The sequence below is a fragment of the Neodiprion pinetum genome, chromosome 2, assembly GCF_021155775.2.
Source record: "Neodiprion pinetum isolate iyNeoPine1 chromosome 2, iyNeoPine1.2, whole genome shotgun sequence".
In the NCBI taxonomy this organism is placed as follows: Eukaryota; Metazoa; Arthropoda; class Insecta; order Hymenoptera; family Diprionidae; genus Neodiprion; species Neodiprion pinetum.
Genome location: NC_060233.1, coordinates 2404930 through 2420883, shown reverse-complemented (window position 1 = coordinate 2420883; position 15954 = coordinate 2404930). Strand labels below are relative to the sequence as shown.

The 15954-nt window shown below is 33.3% G+C and overlaps 1 protein-coding gene across 3 annotated transcripts; it reads left to right on the top strand.

Moving 5' to 3' along the window:
* Positions 1–2: 2 nt before the first annotated feature.
* Larp4B (La-related protein 4B) lies at positions 3–14391 on the top strand. Of its 3 annotated transcripts, none has more exons than XM_069133955.1 (10): positions 3–201; positions 1317–1680; positions 3440–3689; positions 4481–4621; positions 4762–4989; positions 5223–5368; positions 5514–6575; positions 8934–9102; positions 9272–9376; positions 9577–14391. In XM_069133955.1, the coding sequence occupies exons 1-9, from the start codon at positions 120–122 to the stop codon at positions 9365–9367; spliced, it is 2538 nt and encodes an 845-aa protein (XP_068990056.1). In that variant the 5' UTR covers positions 3–119; the 3' UTR covers positions 9368–9376; positions 9577–14391. The 3 variants fall into 3 exon arrangements, with proteins under 3 accessions (XP_068990056.1, XP_068990058.1, XP_068990057.1); XM_069133957.1 differs by lacking the exon at positions 3–201 and adding an exon at positions 493–556; XM_069133956.1 differs by lacking the exon at positions 3–201 and adding an exon at positions 565–798.
* Positions 14392–15954: the final 1563 nt, after the last annotated feature.

The following is a 15954-nucleotide window of genomic DNA, read 5'->3' as shown; positions in this document are numbered from 1 at the left end:
TAGCCGAGAAACAACAATATCCCTTCTTTTGTGCAGTGTACGTAAGTGTATGTTCAATACTTGTCCCAAGTTTCGTGCAGAACGAGATGACGTTAGTTAATTACTTAAGTAATTAATTAATGAATAGTTTGAAAATGCCAGAGATGAGACTAGTTTCGTTCTCGACCGGTAAAAACGACGCGGGAATACAACGTGCTAAAGGTTATAATTAGATGATTATTTATTTTGAACGGATTCACATTATATAGGCATTTGTGGTATGGTCACCTGTTAGGTGGTAAAAAATAAAGAGACAACACGTAACAAAGAGATGCGAATGGGCAGCAACGATATTTCCTTGTCGTGTTTGTGGAAATCCCCCGAGTCGTTGATATGTAAACCTCATTTCATATTTCGCATGTCGTCGATCGTGGTTCGGCAATAATGCCAAGAGATGGCGCAGTTTTCAGCCTATATACCTGCAACCCATAATGCATTGAGCTACGGCATGTGCCTTTCTGTGTCGGCCATTTTGTAGTTTCCTTGAGAAATTGTGTTGAGTTGATTCTTCTCCTCGGTAAGATTTCTTTGAATAATAAAACGTCGCAGTACGTTATTATTTGAATGACGTAGATAATCGGATTCGCGTGTTTTCGCCTGATTATTATACCGTCGAAACATACTAATAGGGTGCGTGTCTCCACGCAGCGGTGCGCCCGCGGGGTCCGTAGTTGCGAGAAGAAACGAGTAAACGAAGCTGGCTGGTGAGCAGCCTATCGATAAAGGCACATGGAATCCGGGATTGTTTCGAAATGAATGGTGATTTCAGCAATGACACTTACTAAACATAAGTGGGCTAGAGCCAGTTGTCACTGTGTATTCGTATTCTTCAATACCCAGCCGCAATACGATTCTATATTTGGCCAGTCACATCCAACATATTGCATATCTTCTCTTTTCAAAATTCTTATCTCCAACTACGGGACCTTTTTATTTGAATACTATCGACGGGACACTACACGTTTACACGATTTGAATTTTAATTATTTAACGTCAATTATCAACCAACAATTATACCAAACTTACAGTATGGTTGTTCATTTTCACCAGACAGTGTTCACTCTTCGACTAACGCATAGCAATATTCAGGGGGAAAAAGTATTCTATTAAGCCGCGTGCACACACATGCATCTGTTCAAACATTTTTCTCCCTGTTCCTGTACACCGATGATTTAAAATTAAATTTCATCATTCGTTCAACGCCTTGTTCGAATATCTGATTAACCTTCTTGGTTCATTCAAAACGTTTATCCGACATTATTGTTGCGCTGTTCTAGGGTACGTGTACATGAATGGGGACATTGGGAAGCTCCCATCAGGGGCGGGATACCCAACCACCCCTGAGTCCCTGGGTACAGTGGGGGGTGCACCAACCAACAGTACAACCGGCCTAGATTACAGCGTCATGAACGGAGGTCCTAGTGCAGAATTGATGTTAGAACAAGGTGCTAGCAGCCTAAGTCCGGCGCAGCAACATGCCATGAACATGGGAGGGGCAGCTGCTTACAGTCCGATCGACATTACGGCGCTCGGAGAGGCCTCTGCCTCCATCGGATCACTCGCCGACGTCTCCATGCCCGGCATACCTCTTGACCAATTGAAACAGATGCTCTCTTCGCAGCTCGAATACTACTTCTCCAGGTAGTAGGCAATCTTTGAAGTCACACCAAAAACATAATACATCTTCAAACTGTATGATGACGCATCAGAGTTTCCTACGTATTATATCATAGTTTGTCAGTTTATTTCAATTTTTGCCATATCAGAATACAAACATACACTGTACATGTCAGCAAAACTTACCCGAAACCTTTGTTGTAATTTGAGCTGAATACTTATGCGTTAGATTTTGCAGTTGAACTACTCTTCTTTTCTTCGTACGTTTATATGCGTGTGTGTATATTATTCATTTAAAATGGATATATTCATTTATTGATGTCTGATTTATACAAATTCTGATTGACCTTTGGTTCTCTCCGCTAAATATTTATTCACGCGGATTCTTAGAATTGATAAAGAGTTGCTGGTAAAATGTAATGGATTCATTCATTGTTTATTTGAAATCGTACAAGTTTAAAAATTCCGTTATTATCAAAGTCTAACCATGGTGAAAATTAAGCTCTGGCTACTACAATTATCAGTAAATTTATTAAATATTTAGAATTTCAGAGAAGATATCTTAGATCACAAAATTGGATTAACTGTTTGAACTATGGAGTTCCCTAAAAATCCTAAGTTCCTGGTTGATTAGTATACCTGGAGCAGCCCTCCACAAATAAGAATAAAAAATCAAATTTCGTTAGTTCAAAAGGACAGTTAGATTCATATAATCTGGTTGTCGGAGAATGACAGATATTTACTTCTAACAATCCTTCATAACTCATCAAGAATATATCCATTTCCGTGTTTACAATTTGCGTGACTACATAATTTCTTTGATGGTTAACTTTGTGCATTTTATGTTTTTTTTTTCTTTAACTGTCGATTTTCTTCCAACTTTTTTTTCGTGATTAGAACTATTCTTCAACTGTGTAAGGAGATAAAAATGTGTTCATCAAAGATGAGTTTCTGTAATTATTTAATTTGAAAACTTTTGAACTCAAGTGGTCTGCGCCATGTTTACTCAACACATTTCAAGTTGAAAATATTATGGGTCAACTGATAGTTTCCGGCTCACAAGGCCCATGGCAAGGACACTTATTTGCTTTGAATTAAAGCCATCACATATGCATGAATAAATAAGCAAAGAACTCACCAACATTAACTTGTGAACATCAAAATGCTCGTTTACACTAATATTCCATCATATTGATCTCTTCAAATCGTTCTCTCATTATTTTCTCTTAGCACTTGCTTCAAAATCACAAATTTTATTTGTAGCAGTTTATTTTATAGCTTATCACAATCCAAATTTGATTTTAAGGTATCTGTAACTTGGCTCTTTGGAGTCATTGCAAGGCGATTAGAAAATTGCATCATACAATGAATACCTCTCTATTTTAGTAAATTTGCTGGATTTATTTTCTTCTTGTAACTTGGAACTGCTGTTAAATAAAGAATAACATAACGTTATTGCAAGTTTGTACATAAATTTATTTTTACTTAACAGAAAATTTATTCCACAAAACTGAATACAGTATGGTCTACATGCACACAGTGAAAAAGACGATAAAAATTTAATCTACACTGCTAACGATTTGTTATTCGAACTTACACAGTGTTACAATGCAGTGACCTTGTATTTCTATATGATGGATTACAGTAAAGCACACTGAGGTCTCGAATTGCTGAATTATAGTTACCACTAACTGATTATCGTATCGAATGCATGTATTGTTCTATCGATACAAAAATAGAAAGTCACACGTTAATTTGACTAAATAATTTTTTAATTTTTCAGAGAGAACCTAGCCAACGATACATATTTATTATCTCAAATGGATAACGATCAGTATGTACCAATATGGACAGTAGCAAATTTTAACCAAGTCAAGAAGCTAACTAAAGATATCAAACTCATAACGGAGGTACTGAGAGAGTCTCCCAATGTCCAAGTGGACGAAGAAGGGCAGAAAGTAAGACCCAATCATAAACGGTGCATCGTTATTCTACGTGAAATACCGGATAGTACTCCACTGGACGACGTTAAGGTAAGCTTACATACATTTTTATTTTTTTTTCCCCATCCATTGTTTGGATTGTTGTGTAATAGAATATTTAGGCAAAATTCATTTTAGACGCATCTTTCCGAGTAACAAGATCAATTCTTTACAATGATTCACAGCTGAGCGCACAAACAGGAAAGCTAGGCAGTTTAATAATTAATCGCTGAGTTTACGGATGCATCAAATTAAGTTGTTAGTTTGTTGTGCAACAATGACCTTTTTTTTATTTATTTTTTTTTTTTTTTTGTTTTTTTTTTTCATTATAGAACACCACAATTCGTGACACTTTTTTTAATATACCAGTTACGGCAAGTGGGTAAATGTTATTTCATTTGAGACAAACAATTGCGAGTATTGCGATTAAAGTAACTGATTTTTATGAATCAAATGATACTTTTAATTACTGATGGCTTAATGCATCTAGAAAATATCTCAATGTCATCGGCATCGTATCGAGTTCTACCGATAATATTACTTTTTCATAGGTATGAATACGTGGAAATCACTTTTCAACCTTCTTGTGGGTGCTTTTAGCGATTAAATAGGGAGATCTCCGTTTGCCAAACAAGCAAAAAATGTTTGACTAATATTTTTATATCTCTTGGTGCATTTTGTAGGCACACTATTCATACCCAATTAAATTTCACTTGATCTTGTTGAACACTTTTTCTTATCAATTATTTATTCTCTTTTTTTTTGAGTCTAACAATCAACCAATTATTCTCCAATCAACTTTAATTGAATATGGTATTTGACATATAGTATTATTATTTCAGAATTTATTCTCAGGAGAGGGATGTCCTAGACTCATTTCGTGTGAGTTTGCACATAATAGCTCCTGGTATGTGACTTTTGAATCCGATGAAGATGCTCAAAAGGCTTATAGGTTTCTACGTGAAGAGGTTCGAGAATTTCAGGTAATTATTTCCCTCATATTTAATTCGTATCGACGTATTTCATATCCGTATAAGTGAATGACAGTGCTCATCACGCTGTAAGTACACCTCTGAAATAGAAGCAGATGAAACGATATTAAAAATTCTTTTATTCGACACAGGGAAAGCCTATTATGGCTCGCATAAAAGCTAAACCAATGAACAGGCTACCTATCCCAGCAGTTACTGGCGTTGGTGGGATTAAAAATGGATATCGGACTACTCCGCCTCCTCCGCCAGTTTATGATCCAAGCAACTACCCACCTGGTCAACAGCGATTTATGTATACAACAAACGGCAATGCAATGCCGCAAACTACTATGCCACCATATGCAAATCCAGTTATCTATGTAAGTATGAAAATTTTCTTACTCAACGCTCTAAGAAAATATCGAGAGCTACAGTTTTGATCGACAGTCGTGAGCACACATGAGTTTGGACAACCATATTGCAAGATCCTTGGTGGATTGAATGTTCATATTTCTAAAGTGATTGTGGAACGTGTCGCAATTAAAAAAAAAACCTTTATAGTCGTCTGTATCATCAATTTGAGAGTACTATAATACCACATCCTCGTTTTTAGCACCAGCCATTTTATCCTGCTGGTATGATACCTTGGACTCACGGCAGTCCCACCGCTTATTTTGATATGGGTGTGTTTACGATGAACGGAATGGCGCCACATGGTTCATTCAAACCACATAATACAAGATTCACTCCTAGAAACAGGTAAACGAAATTGAGTTAGCACTTCGATTGTCAGATTGCAACAGACTGCAAAACTGCGTATAACCCACGAATGAAAACTTTGTAATTTTTTCATAGAAATTTTGTTAATCATGGGGCGTTTAAGATGATAATTTGAATTCTGTAGAAATAAACAAAGGAATGGATCTGATAGAGGAGGTTTAATGGACAGTGGAGGTGGAGGAGGAATGGGCTCCGCAGGCCGATCTAACCATCCTCTGATAAGTGGTGGAGGAGGAGGAGGTGGTAGCAGCGGAGGAGGAGGAGGAAGTGGTGCTGGTGGTGGTGGTGGAGGAGGCGGAGGAGGAGGTGGTGGTGGCGGAGGAGGCGGAGGGGGGGGTCCAATGGTATCTGGTACAAGCACATCGGCTTCTTCGTTAAGCTTGCCACCAATGAAGCCAACATCCTCATCTTCCTATCAGACTGGCACAAAGTTCCACTCTTCCCATGCGACAACGTTGTCGGGAGGAGAGCCTCCTCAGTTCAGTAGCAGCAGCAGTGGAAACAACAGCAGCAGCAGCAGTGGCGGCAGTCACGTCAAGGCATTGATAGAGAACGATGCTCAGGGAATGGACTCGCCTATTCAGTTTCCCCGCCATCGTACACATCGCAGGCCCAAAGACCAAGACGCAATGTCAAAGGCGAGCAGTAACCCGCTTCCACCGATAAGAGAGTCCAATATAGCTAACAATTCTCAACACAATCGTGGCGTACAGTTTGACTTGGAAGCAGCAGCCTTCCCACCACTTCCTGGCCTGGATGCTGATCCTGCCAAGCTGCACACCGCCTCAACGGAGACCGCCGCAACCGATAGTTTGCAATCGCACTGGGAGAACAGGCTTTCAGACGTTGTAAAAGGTACTGCCAAGCTGAAAAGCACAAAAGATAAAGAGCCGACAGCAGGGGGAGTCGGTCAACAGTATCAACAGCACCAGGAGCAACAACATCAACAACAACAACAACAACAACAACAACAGACCAGCAACAGCAGCAGGTCAGCAAGTCCTGGGTCAAGCACAGGAGGCCCGTCGTCGTCCGGTACCTTAGAGGCTGTCGCCAATTCTGGCACATCGTTGGCAGCACCCACCACCTCCACAGTCTCAAACTCCAATTCCTCTGCCAGCAACACTGACTCTACAGACATCGCTCTCAGCACGATCACTCTCACTCCCCCGTCATCTCCCGATAAGTGAGTGCGCTTTATTCTTACACAGTAATTACACGCTCGGCACGTGCATTCATGCATATGTAAGTGTATACCTCTCCGCTCTCTGTATACGACTTACGTATGTATGCAACGCATGTGTTTATGTCTATACATAAATATATTTCTCTTAATCACTCGCTCCCTCACACTCTCATCGTTCTCACTCTCTCTCTCTCTCTCTCTCTCTCTCTCTCTCTCTCTCTCTCTCTCTTTCTCTCTCTCTCTCTCTCTCTCTCTTTCTACGGAATGCAACTACGAATTTAATTTAACTTTCAGAGTATTCTTTACGAAATTATTGCTATTACTATTATGATTATGATTACTATTATTATTATTAGTAATTTTACTTTTGATTGCTTTTGATAGTTTCTCCCCCCAACCCTTCTTGTATTTGTTTTCTTTTTTCTCCTTTTTTTTTTTATCACTATTTACAATAATAATCGAAGATAAAATTTAATAAACATGTGTATAAGCACATATACATATCTACATATGCACATTCACGTATATATATGTATTCTATAATATGTATATATGTATGTTAATACACTCAATAAGGCAGAAACGAAAGGGAAAATATGTATAAAAGTAGTATACAAGCACATAGTTTGGAGGCTGAGGCTATGCTGAGTTGTGTTAAATGTTTTGTTTGGCTGTGTTATGTGCTACTACATGCTGATATTGTGGATGTGCTGAACGTACCACATATTTAGATACATATATATATATAACCCTTATATATATATATATCACCCTTGTACACTCAATAATGGAACGTGCAGTAAACAAAGCAAAACACGTACGCCTTACGCATATATGGATGTAAAAAATTTATGAAAAATGGAAAAATGAAAGAAATTAAGAGACGTACAAAGGAGTTCCTGCACGACTCTCAGGAGTGATTCCGCTGTTGCTGCTCTACTGCCCATATGTGTCGGTTAAATATTAGATATGGTGCGTGTCCGGTTTTATTGATTTGCCATTCTTGATTAATATCTAATTTGTCTTTGACAATTACTGTTGTCGTTGTCAATATTTACTTTTTCTGTTTCTTTTCTCTTTGTTTTTTTTTTTTTTTTTTTTTGTTTTATTTTTTATTTTTTTTTATTTTGTTAGTTTCACAGAATTACTTCTCGTCTTCATTATGTTATTTTTATTGTTTACGTTTTATTCCCTTTAATCCCTGTATCCCTGTAATGATAGTTACATACAATATCAGGGATGGTGACATTTGCATAAACGCAAGTTTTTCGTCCGCTCGAAGTAAATAATAGGTGCACTGTGATTGTTCCTAATTCTAGAATAACAAATAACGAAGAGAAAGGAAATGGCAATTAAAGTCTGCAAACAATTACATCAGACCTAGTATAAAAATGTTGGAACAACCGTGTTTTTTTTTTTTTTTTTTTTTTCCCCCTTCATTTCTTCTTACACAAGATAGTCGACAACAAATATCCACTGCTAAACGTATAAATGACGCGCTGGTTATACATATATTAATATTAAATTAATAATATAACATAAATGTCACAAAAAAAAAAAAAAAAATCCAAAAAATAATAAAAAAGCGACAAACAAAAAGTGTATGAATATATGCGAGAATGCATTCAGTACTACGTGGCGGCACAACGCACAGGTTTCTTCTCCTATGCAGGTTGGGTATCAAGTGCCTGTACTGTTGCTACACATGAACAATACTTGAGGACTACTATAATATTCAGGGTTCTTTAATATTATTATTATTATTACTATTATTATTATTATTATTATTGTATTAATGTTATTATTAATTGTTCGGTTTCAAGTTACTTTTAAAGGCATTTTGATTAAAGTTTTAGTTTTTAATATCAATAATTATTAAGCTGTAATTTTCGACGAGTAAAAAAAAAAAAAAAAAAATACAATAAAAAAACAGAAAGCATGGTTCATTATTATTTGGTCGTGACTATAGGTAGAATCATTGTCAATGAAAGTAAATAAACGATGTGTATACTGGTTTGTTAACCGTATGTGTTGCAACCTTGCAAGACCCATTCCCTAAAAGACACAAAAACAAATCTTTGCTACTATTTGTTGGAGGAAAAAAAAAAAAAATTAGAGAAAAGTTATTTATTGTGCGGTATTGCCAAACTCCGCAATTATCGTGCATGCCTTTTTTTTTTATTTCTTTTCTTTTTGTAAAGCACCCTGTTTTTTTTTTTTTCTTTTTCTTGTCTCTTACTTTTTGTATCTGTTGAATTTTTATTTTATTTTTTTTCTTCGAATTACCTCGTTATTATGATTCGTATATGCACGTCTTCCTGGTAAAGTTCCTATATTACTGTAATACACCGCTGACAGATTTGTAAAGACTGATGACTCAAACATGGTGAACGGCGTGGATGAGGCTATTAGTACAAATCCACATGCGACGGAGGATGTTGAACCGGTAACCAGCTGCAGCTGCAACGTCTCTTCTACGCACCAGAGTAACCAGATACAATCAGGAGTGACGTCGAGCTCTCTTATAGTAAGCGATTAATTCGATTACGTTAACAAATTTCGTCCGTTAATTGATGATTATATTGAAAATTTGCTACTTTTTAAATGTCTTTGTCGATTTTTTGTACAAATATAATATTTTTCTGTATATCAAATATGTAACATTAATACGAATTTTGCTTATTTTTCCTCATCAGGACCTCACCAGGCCGAGCTATGCTCAAGTAGCGCAACATTGCCGGGAACTACGTTGTACAAAACACAAAACTGATGAGAAGGATGGAAATATGTAAGGCCGATATGTAAGTAGAAGTTTTATTTCATTGGACATATACGACAATTGTTAGTCTAATGTTCTGTTTTATTTTATTTTTTTTAATCATTTGTTGAGTTTAAACTGTGGTGAATTTGTAATTTTTTTTTTTTGTTTTTTTTTTCCCCCCTCACGTCTTATTTCATTTACTCAGATCATTCATTTATACAGTTGTATATACTCTTACAGATTTCACTGCAATCAATTTCAATAATTAGCAGTTACATGCACCTGAAAATGGGTTGGACGGGTCGTTTGCCAGCCGCTTTAATCTTAAAGCGAGTATGGTAGGCATTGAAAAAACAAATAACAAAGAAAAGATTATAAGAAAAATGAGAAACGAACTTTTTACATTGTATACAGTGACTTTGCCTATATTATACTAATTGTGGCATCGATAAACGACAAATGATAAACGAGAAGAAAAATCATAAAACTAAAGGAGAAAAATACAAAAAAAATTAAAACAGCAGACAAAAAAATATATATATATATAAAACCCAAAAAAAAAAAAAATAATAATTCAACAAAAACCAAGTATTCAAGGAAACAGTAATTTTTCCCTTACAATTAAGAAAATAATATTAATTGCTGACAGGATAATACACTGTGTAGGAGAGTGTCGTCGGTACTTTGGTTCGGTCATTTCGGAGGTATATATTAGTTGAAATTTGTTTCGATTTTTAAAAAAATCTTGAGTGAATACAACGCCTTTAATATATTTATTTGGAAAATAAATTTACTTCTTTTCACACAAATTATCGGGCCGTAACTATAAAATGTTCACTACCTTCGTGCCAAATCTTGACATTTGTTTACAGCTTGTATGTTTTACAACATATAACTTTGGCCAATCGTCTTTCTGTAACAATTTTGAGTAATTCATATTTATATTCCATATAGGGATAAAGTTCAACTTCATGTTTGCTGTCAATTTACCTTCTCGACATTTGTTGTTCAGTTCAAAGTAGGAAACGAATTTGAAGCAGTTTAAATCTATTAAATTTTCATTTTTTCTTTTCTTTTCTTTTTTTTTCTTTTTTTTTTTTACCTCATGTATTCCAAAGTTCTCCTGTCACGTTGATACGAAAGAGGAAAAAGGTTTTGTAATTTCCAGAATGTCAGCGATATGGATCTGCTTATAGCAATTTTCTTTGCTCATGTAGTTATAAAAAATTTCAACCAACCAGATTGGCGTTGACGATGATATGTACATATATATATATATGTGTATGTATGCACATAAATAGACATTATACCCTTTTAGCATCCATGCAACCGTTTTTTTTTTTTTTTTCGTAAATATTTCCCAACAATATTTTATCGCCACTTCAATGGTTATACGCTATGTTGGAATTATTTTGCTACAACACGTATATTTCACACCTTATGAACATTTCATTAATTCCAATAAAATTCAATCAGTAACAACGTAAAGAATTTGATTTGAAATAAAAAATAACGTTAACTTCAAAACCATTCGTGTCTTTTAAAGAAGAAGAAAAAAAAAAAAACTAAACTCTTGGTTGATTTGGGACGCTAGGGTGTTTTGGCGCCGAACGAGTTGAACTTTTGCGACGGATATAAAAAAAGTAATTGTTACTTGCTACTATGGGCATTATAATTGGCGTCTCGTGTGGGGAATTAGTTATATCTTAGCTCGATATTATTACTTGTTATGGACATTCTGGAAAGTAGTTTCTTTTTTCTTTATCTCGAACATGCAAATTGTAATACTAAACAATTTCAAATATATCATGATAACTTTACTGCCGTTATAGACCCTTGTTACGGCACTGTTTTATTTTCTAATGATATATTGTTGAAGAAATTCATAATAAAAAATTAAAGAATATCAGACGACGTAGATTTATGCTTTAGCAAGTAACATGATAATTATACCAATATTAATATTAATAATAATAAATAATAACAATAGTAATAACAATAATAACAATAATAATATTAATAATAATATTAATAATAATAATAATAACAATAATAATAATATTGATAATGGTAATGATATAAAAAGAAGAAGAAAACGAAAAAAGATTACAAAAAAAGATGTCACGAAAATGGTATTTGAGCACACAAATAAGTGCCTCAAGTGTTGTGTATATTACAGGAGCTTGGCTTTAGATGTTATACATAATTATATGTAACTACATAATATAATAGTTAAGAGCGCATATGATATATTTGTTACTGATATGCATGCAGAATTAAGGTTGCTGAAAGATTGAGAAAACAAAACAAAAATGCTGGAAAAGAAAACAAACAAACGAACAAACAAACAAAAACACGAGAAGAAACAATCTCCTGCATAAAATGAATTACCGTTGTATGTAATTGATATTTTAAGTTTAAACAAGCTATGCTGCCTTTTAATTTTCTTTTATATTTCAAACAATTGTTCGCGCCTACAAACAATCGTACATTGAGAGATGTAACTAAATTAATAGTCAGCTGAAAACTGATATATGTATTAGTTGTTTCAGTTTCACATTTTGGTGCTGTAGGCGATTTAGTATAAAAAGAGGAATAAGCGAAAATAAAAAATAAATAAAAAAAATAAATAAATAAATAATAGGTCCCTCAGCTTTGGCCCAGTTTTTATTCATATAATAATAATTATTAGATGAGAAAAAAAAAAAAAAAAAAACTTATAAGATATCTTTTGGGTCGTTTACACACAAATATAAATATATATATATACATATATACTACCACACCCGCATTAACACAACAAAGAGAAACGCAGAAAGAAAGAAAAATACAAAAAAAAAAAAAACAACAAACGAACAAAAATAACAAAAAGAAGAAGAAGCCGCAGCGAGTTGTATAATAATAAAGGCTGGTTTATGCGTAAAAGTAATCGATTAAGAATGAATAAATAAATAATTAAACTTGTTGTTTAATCATAAATTAAATAACACTCTATGTGTGGGCGTGTGCGTGCCTCTGTGTGTGCGTGCGTGTGCGTGTGTGTGCGTACGCTTAATTAACTAAAAGTTGACAAAACTTTTCACCGACAACGTTGTTTTCATCCTATAAAGCTGGCTCTGCATTTTTTTTTTTAAGTACAAATTTTTTTTTCTTTTTTTTTTGTGCTTCTTTATACCTGTACATACAGTGTTTTTCAGTGGAACGCAAAATCTTTCTAGTTTATTTTTATTTATGTTTTCGCTTCTTCGCGTGGAAGTTTTCGTAATTTTTGAATAACTAGGAATATGGGGTGAAAAGTTTGACGAAGGGGGAAAAAAAAAAAAAACAACAACAACAACAGCAACAACAGAAACCGCGTCCGATGAAATTATTTGTACGAAAATTTGTTTCAATTGAGAATTTATTTCAAACACATGAGGATAAATGATAATTCGATTCGTGTTCAACGTAACATGGCTTGCCGCAATTTATGACGTAGCACGAGACTTTGATTTTGATTCATCTTTTATATTTTGTTAGTTTTTTTTTTTTTTTCTTCTTTTTCTCTCTTTTTTTTTTGTGCATAATTAATTTGTTACTGTTCAAAACGACAGTGCTACCTTGATCGATATTGTGGCTGGCAGTTATTAATTCAATCATCAACTGGCTCAAACTGTGATTAGAATATAGCCCCCCCCCTCTCACACCTACCGAGAAACACAAAATGGAAAAAAAAAAAAAAAAACTATAATGTACTATTTCATAGGCTACAGGCCTTAAAAGTCTGATTTTTTTTTTAATTACTATGAAAATGTGTATTATAATATGTGATCTAACGACGTTTGTTTATTATACTATGTAAAATGACAGATTTCGAAATTAAAAATTAATTACTGTTATCATTGGTTCAATTCTTATTTTCATTACTTCTAATCTGCTAAAATATTGAGACTAATAATTATTACTCCTAGTAACATCTGATTTCTAGTTTTCATATTTAATTAATCTACCACTGATGTTACGAGCATTAAATTTGTTTGGGATTAAAAGAGTTACTGTATAAGTATCTAGTTTTTTTTTTTTTTTCTCCCCCTCCCCCCTAAAGTTTGGAATATCGGTGCATTGTTGATGTGAAAATTAAATCATATATTCTTTTGATTTCATTTAAGACCAGTAGATAGGGCAAAAACAAAATAAAAAGAAAAACATAATTAAATAAAAATCATCGCTGCTAAATTAAATAAATGAGACTGACAGAATTTGTTCCGCAAAACAGATAATAAACAGTAAAATGAATGAATGATTAAAACAGTTCAATGAAAATTACATGACATTTATATACAATTATCAACAAATATATAAAAAAAATTCTTATTTGTGGTGTAAAGTAAAATAAGCCATTTTGCGAAATAAAGAGAAAAAAAGAAAGAAAAAAAAATTCATTTCGCAGCTAACAAATGACTGATTCTTGTAACTTTGAATTTCGTTGAATCAAGTCAACCTGTGTCAAGAAATGTTAATTAATATTGTATCATGAATAGAAAATCTATAATATTTTTGTGTAATTTAATTTAATCCTGAGATTTTTGAGAATTTGAGCGATGCGAAAGTTTGACTTGTAAAATGAACGTTACTCGAATTATTGGACTTTCATATCGTAAATATTTGATATTGCGTCATCGTTTGAATGAACAATAGCTTGTTACGATTAAACAAAAAAAAAAAAAAACGCTTTTAGATCAAATTTTTTGAACAAGTCATTAAGAGTTGAAAAGACATAAAGATTTTGTGCACTTTTGAATCAAAGTTTATTTTGGTTTAAAATAGATAATTCATGTGGTCACAAAATCCATACAATATGACGAGAGTGAATGAAATCACGCTTTTTCTTTCTCTAAATTATCTATTGTATATTTGTAGACTAAAGTTACATATTTATATATTAACGTATGAACAATTCATCATAGTTTAGCCAAATCAGGAGGAACGAGAAAGAGAAAGAGCTAGAGGGAGTGAAAGAGCGTTGAAAAAAAAAAAAAAAGAAAAGAAAATGGTATGTTTATCAGCGTCAGATAACATCGACGAGTAACAAACCGAATTTCATCAAACAATGAAAACAAAAGTGAAGAAATTAATATGTGGGTGTGGAATTAAATGATTCAACTATATTAAAATGTAATCTGTGATTATGATGTTTCTGTAAAATAACCATAATTTTACGTTAGATAAAACGAGTAAAATTAGAGTATTCGAAAGCAGGGAATGCTTGGCATGATTTACTAGCTTAAGTTTATCCTAATTGAGGTTTTCATCGAACGAGAGTAAAAATCTGGCCAGCCTTTGGTGAGCCATTCATCGTTATCCCTGACTATTGGAAGTGAGAGAAAGAGAAAAAGAGAATAAGAGAAAGAGACAGAAAAGGAAACAGAATCCATTTGAAATTGATAGAATAATTATTCGTAATATTTAGAAAAGTTAAATCACTGACACACATTTTGTTATTGAAACTTAACAATATTCATTCACGGGTAAATTATTCATAATATACGAAAAGTATGTTTACCAATTAAATCAAGTTATGTTTTTAATTATTTCACAGTAGCTTAATATCTATTCATTATGTTTGTTGATATTAAAAAGTTTGTGGGTATTTTGAACTTGATTGTAAAACCAAATAAGATGAGGTATAGAAGTTCGGAATCTACACCTAGAATGATATACATATTCTCTAATCTATGGTTCGTTTTGACAGATATCCTAAAAAAACTTAGAAAAAACTATTTAGAAAAAAAATAAATAAATAAAAAAAAACAATGAAAATAACAAATGTAACAATGTGAAGTAACGATCACAAACAGTCCTATTTACATGGCTACAAAATCACTGACTGTGTTTCCACTAGAGTAAGAGCATATCGATGCGAGGCAACTGAAAAGTATGTAGTCTAAAGTAATAAGATGGTATTTAAAGAGATATAATTTCAAATGGCTCAAGTTATTTTTATTTTTTGCTTTATATTTCATGGACTGTGACTTTTTTTTCTAATCTTGTAAACGAGACTTGAGTTTTTTTTCCATGCATTGGAATAGATTTCCCATCCATTATTAAGATATTTAGTTTGAAAAGTTTGACTGTAGAATTTTTTTTCTACGAATAACCGGTGGACTAGAAAAAAGAAAAAAACTGTTATGAATTAACATGACGTATTCGTGTACGAAACGAACTCGAAACTCTGGTGAAAAGACGGCCACTGTCGTTGAGAAAACATATTTTTATACCTTTGTTTAATATTGCTTTATATAAAGTGAAGTGTGTACGAATGTTATATGGGCTATTATTGTACATCAACATTACTACCTTATAACATGGTATTCAAATTAATTCGATACAAAATTAAACGGAATAGCTATGTATACTACTTAAAATAATTGGAATATAAAATTAATCACAATGCATTAGTTACATACCTATATATGTATACTACATATATAAATAAATATATGTATATATATGTATACATTTGTGACTATGAAATTTTTTGGTGTAACTATGATAATATATAAATGTATATATATATAAATGAAAGAAAGAAGTAAAAAGGAAAAAAAATAATATGAAATAAAATAAAAAATACAATTA

Coding starts and splice junctions, on each gene's coding strand:
- Larp4B (XM_069133955.1), top strand. CDS start 120: ATGAATAGTTTGAAAATGCCAGAGATGAGACTAGTTTCGTTCTCGACC. Junction 4,622..4,761: donor AAGAGGTTCGAGAATTTCAG/GTAATTATTTCC, acceptor TATTCGACACAG/GGAAAGCCTATTATGGCTCG. Junction 4,990..5,222: donor ATGCAAATCCAGTTATCTAT/GTAAGTATGAAA, acceptor CCTCGTTTTTAG/CACCAGCCATTTTATCCTGC.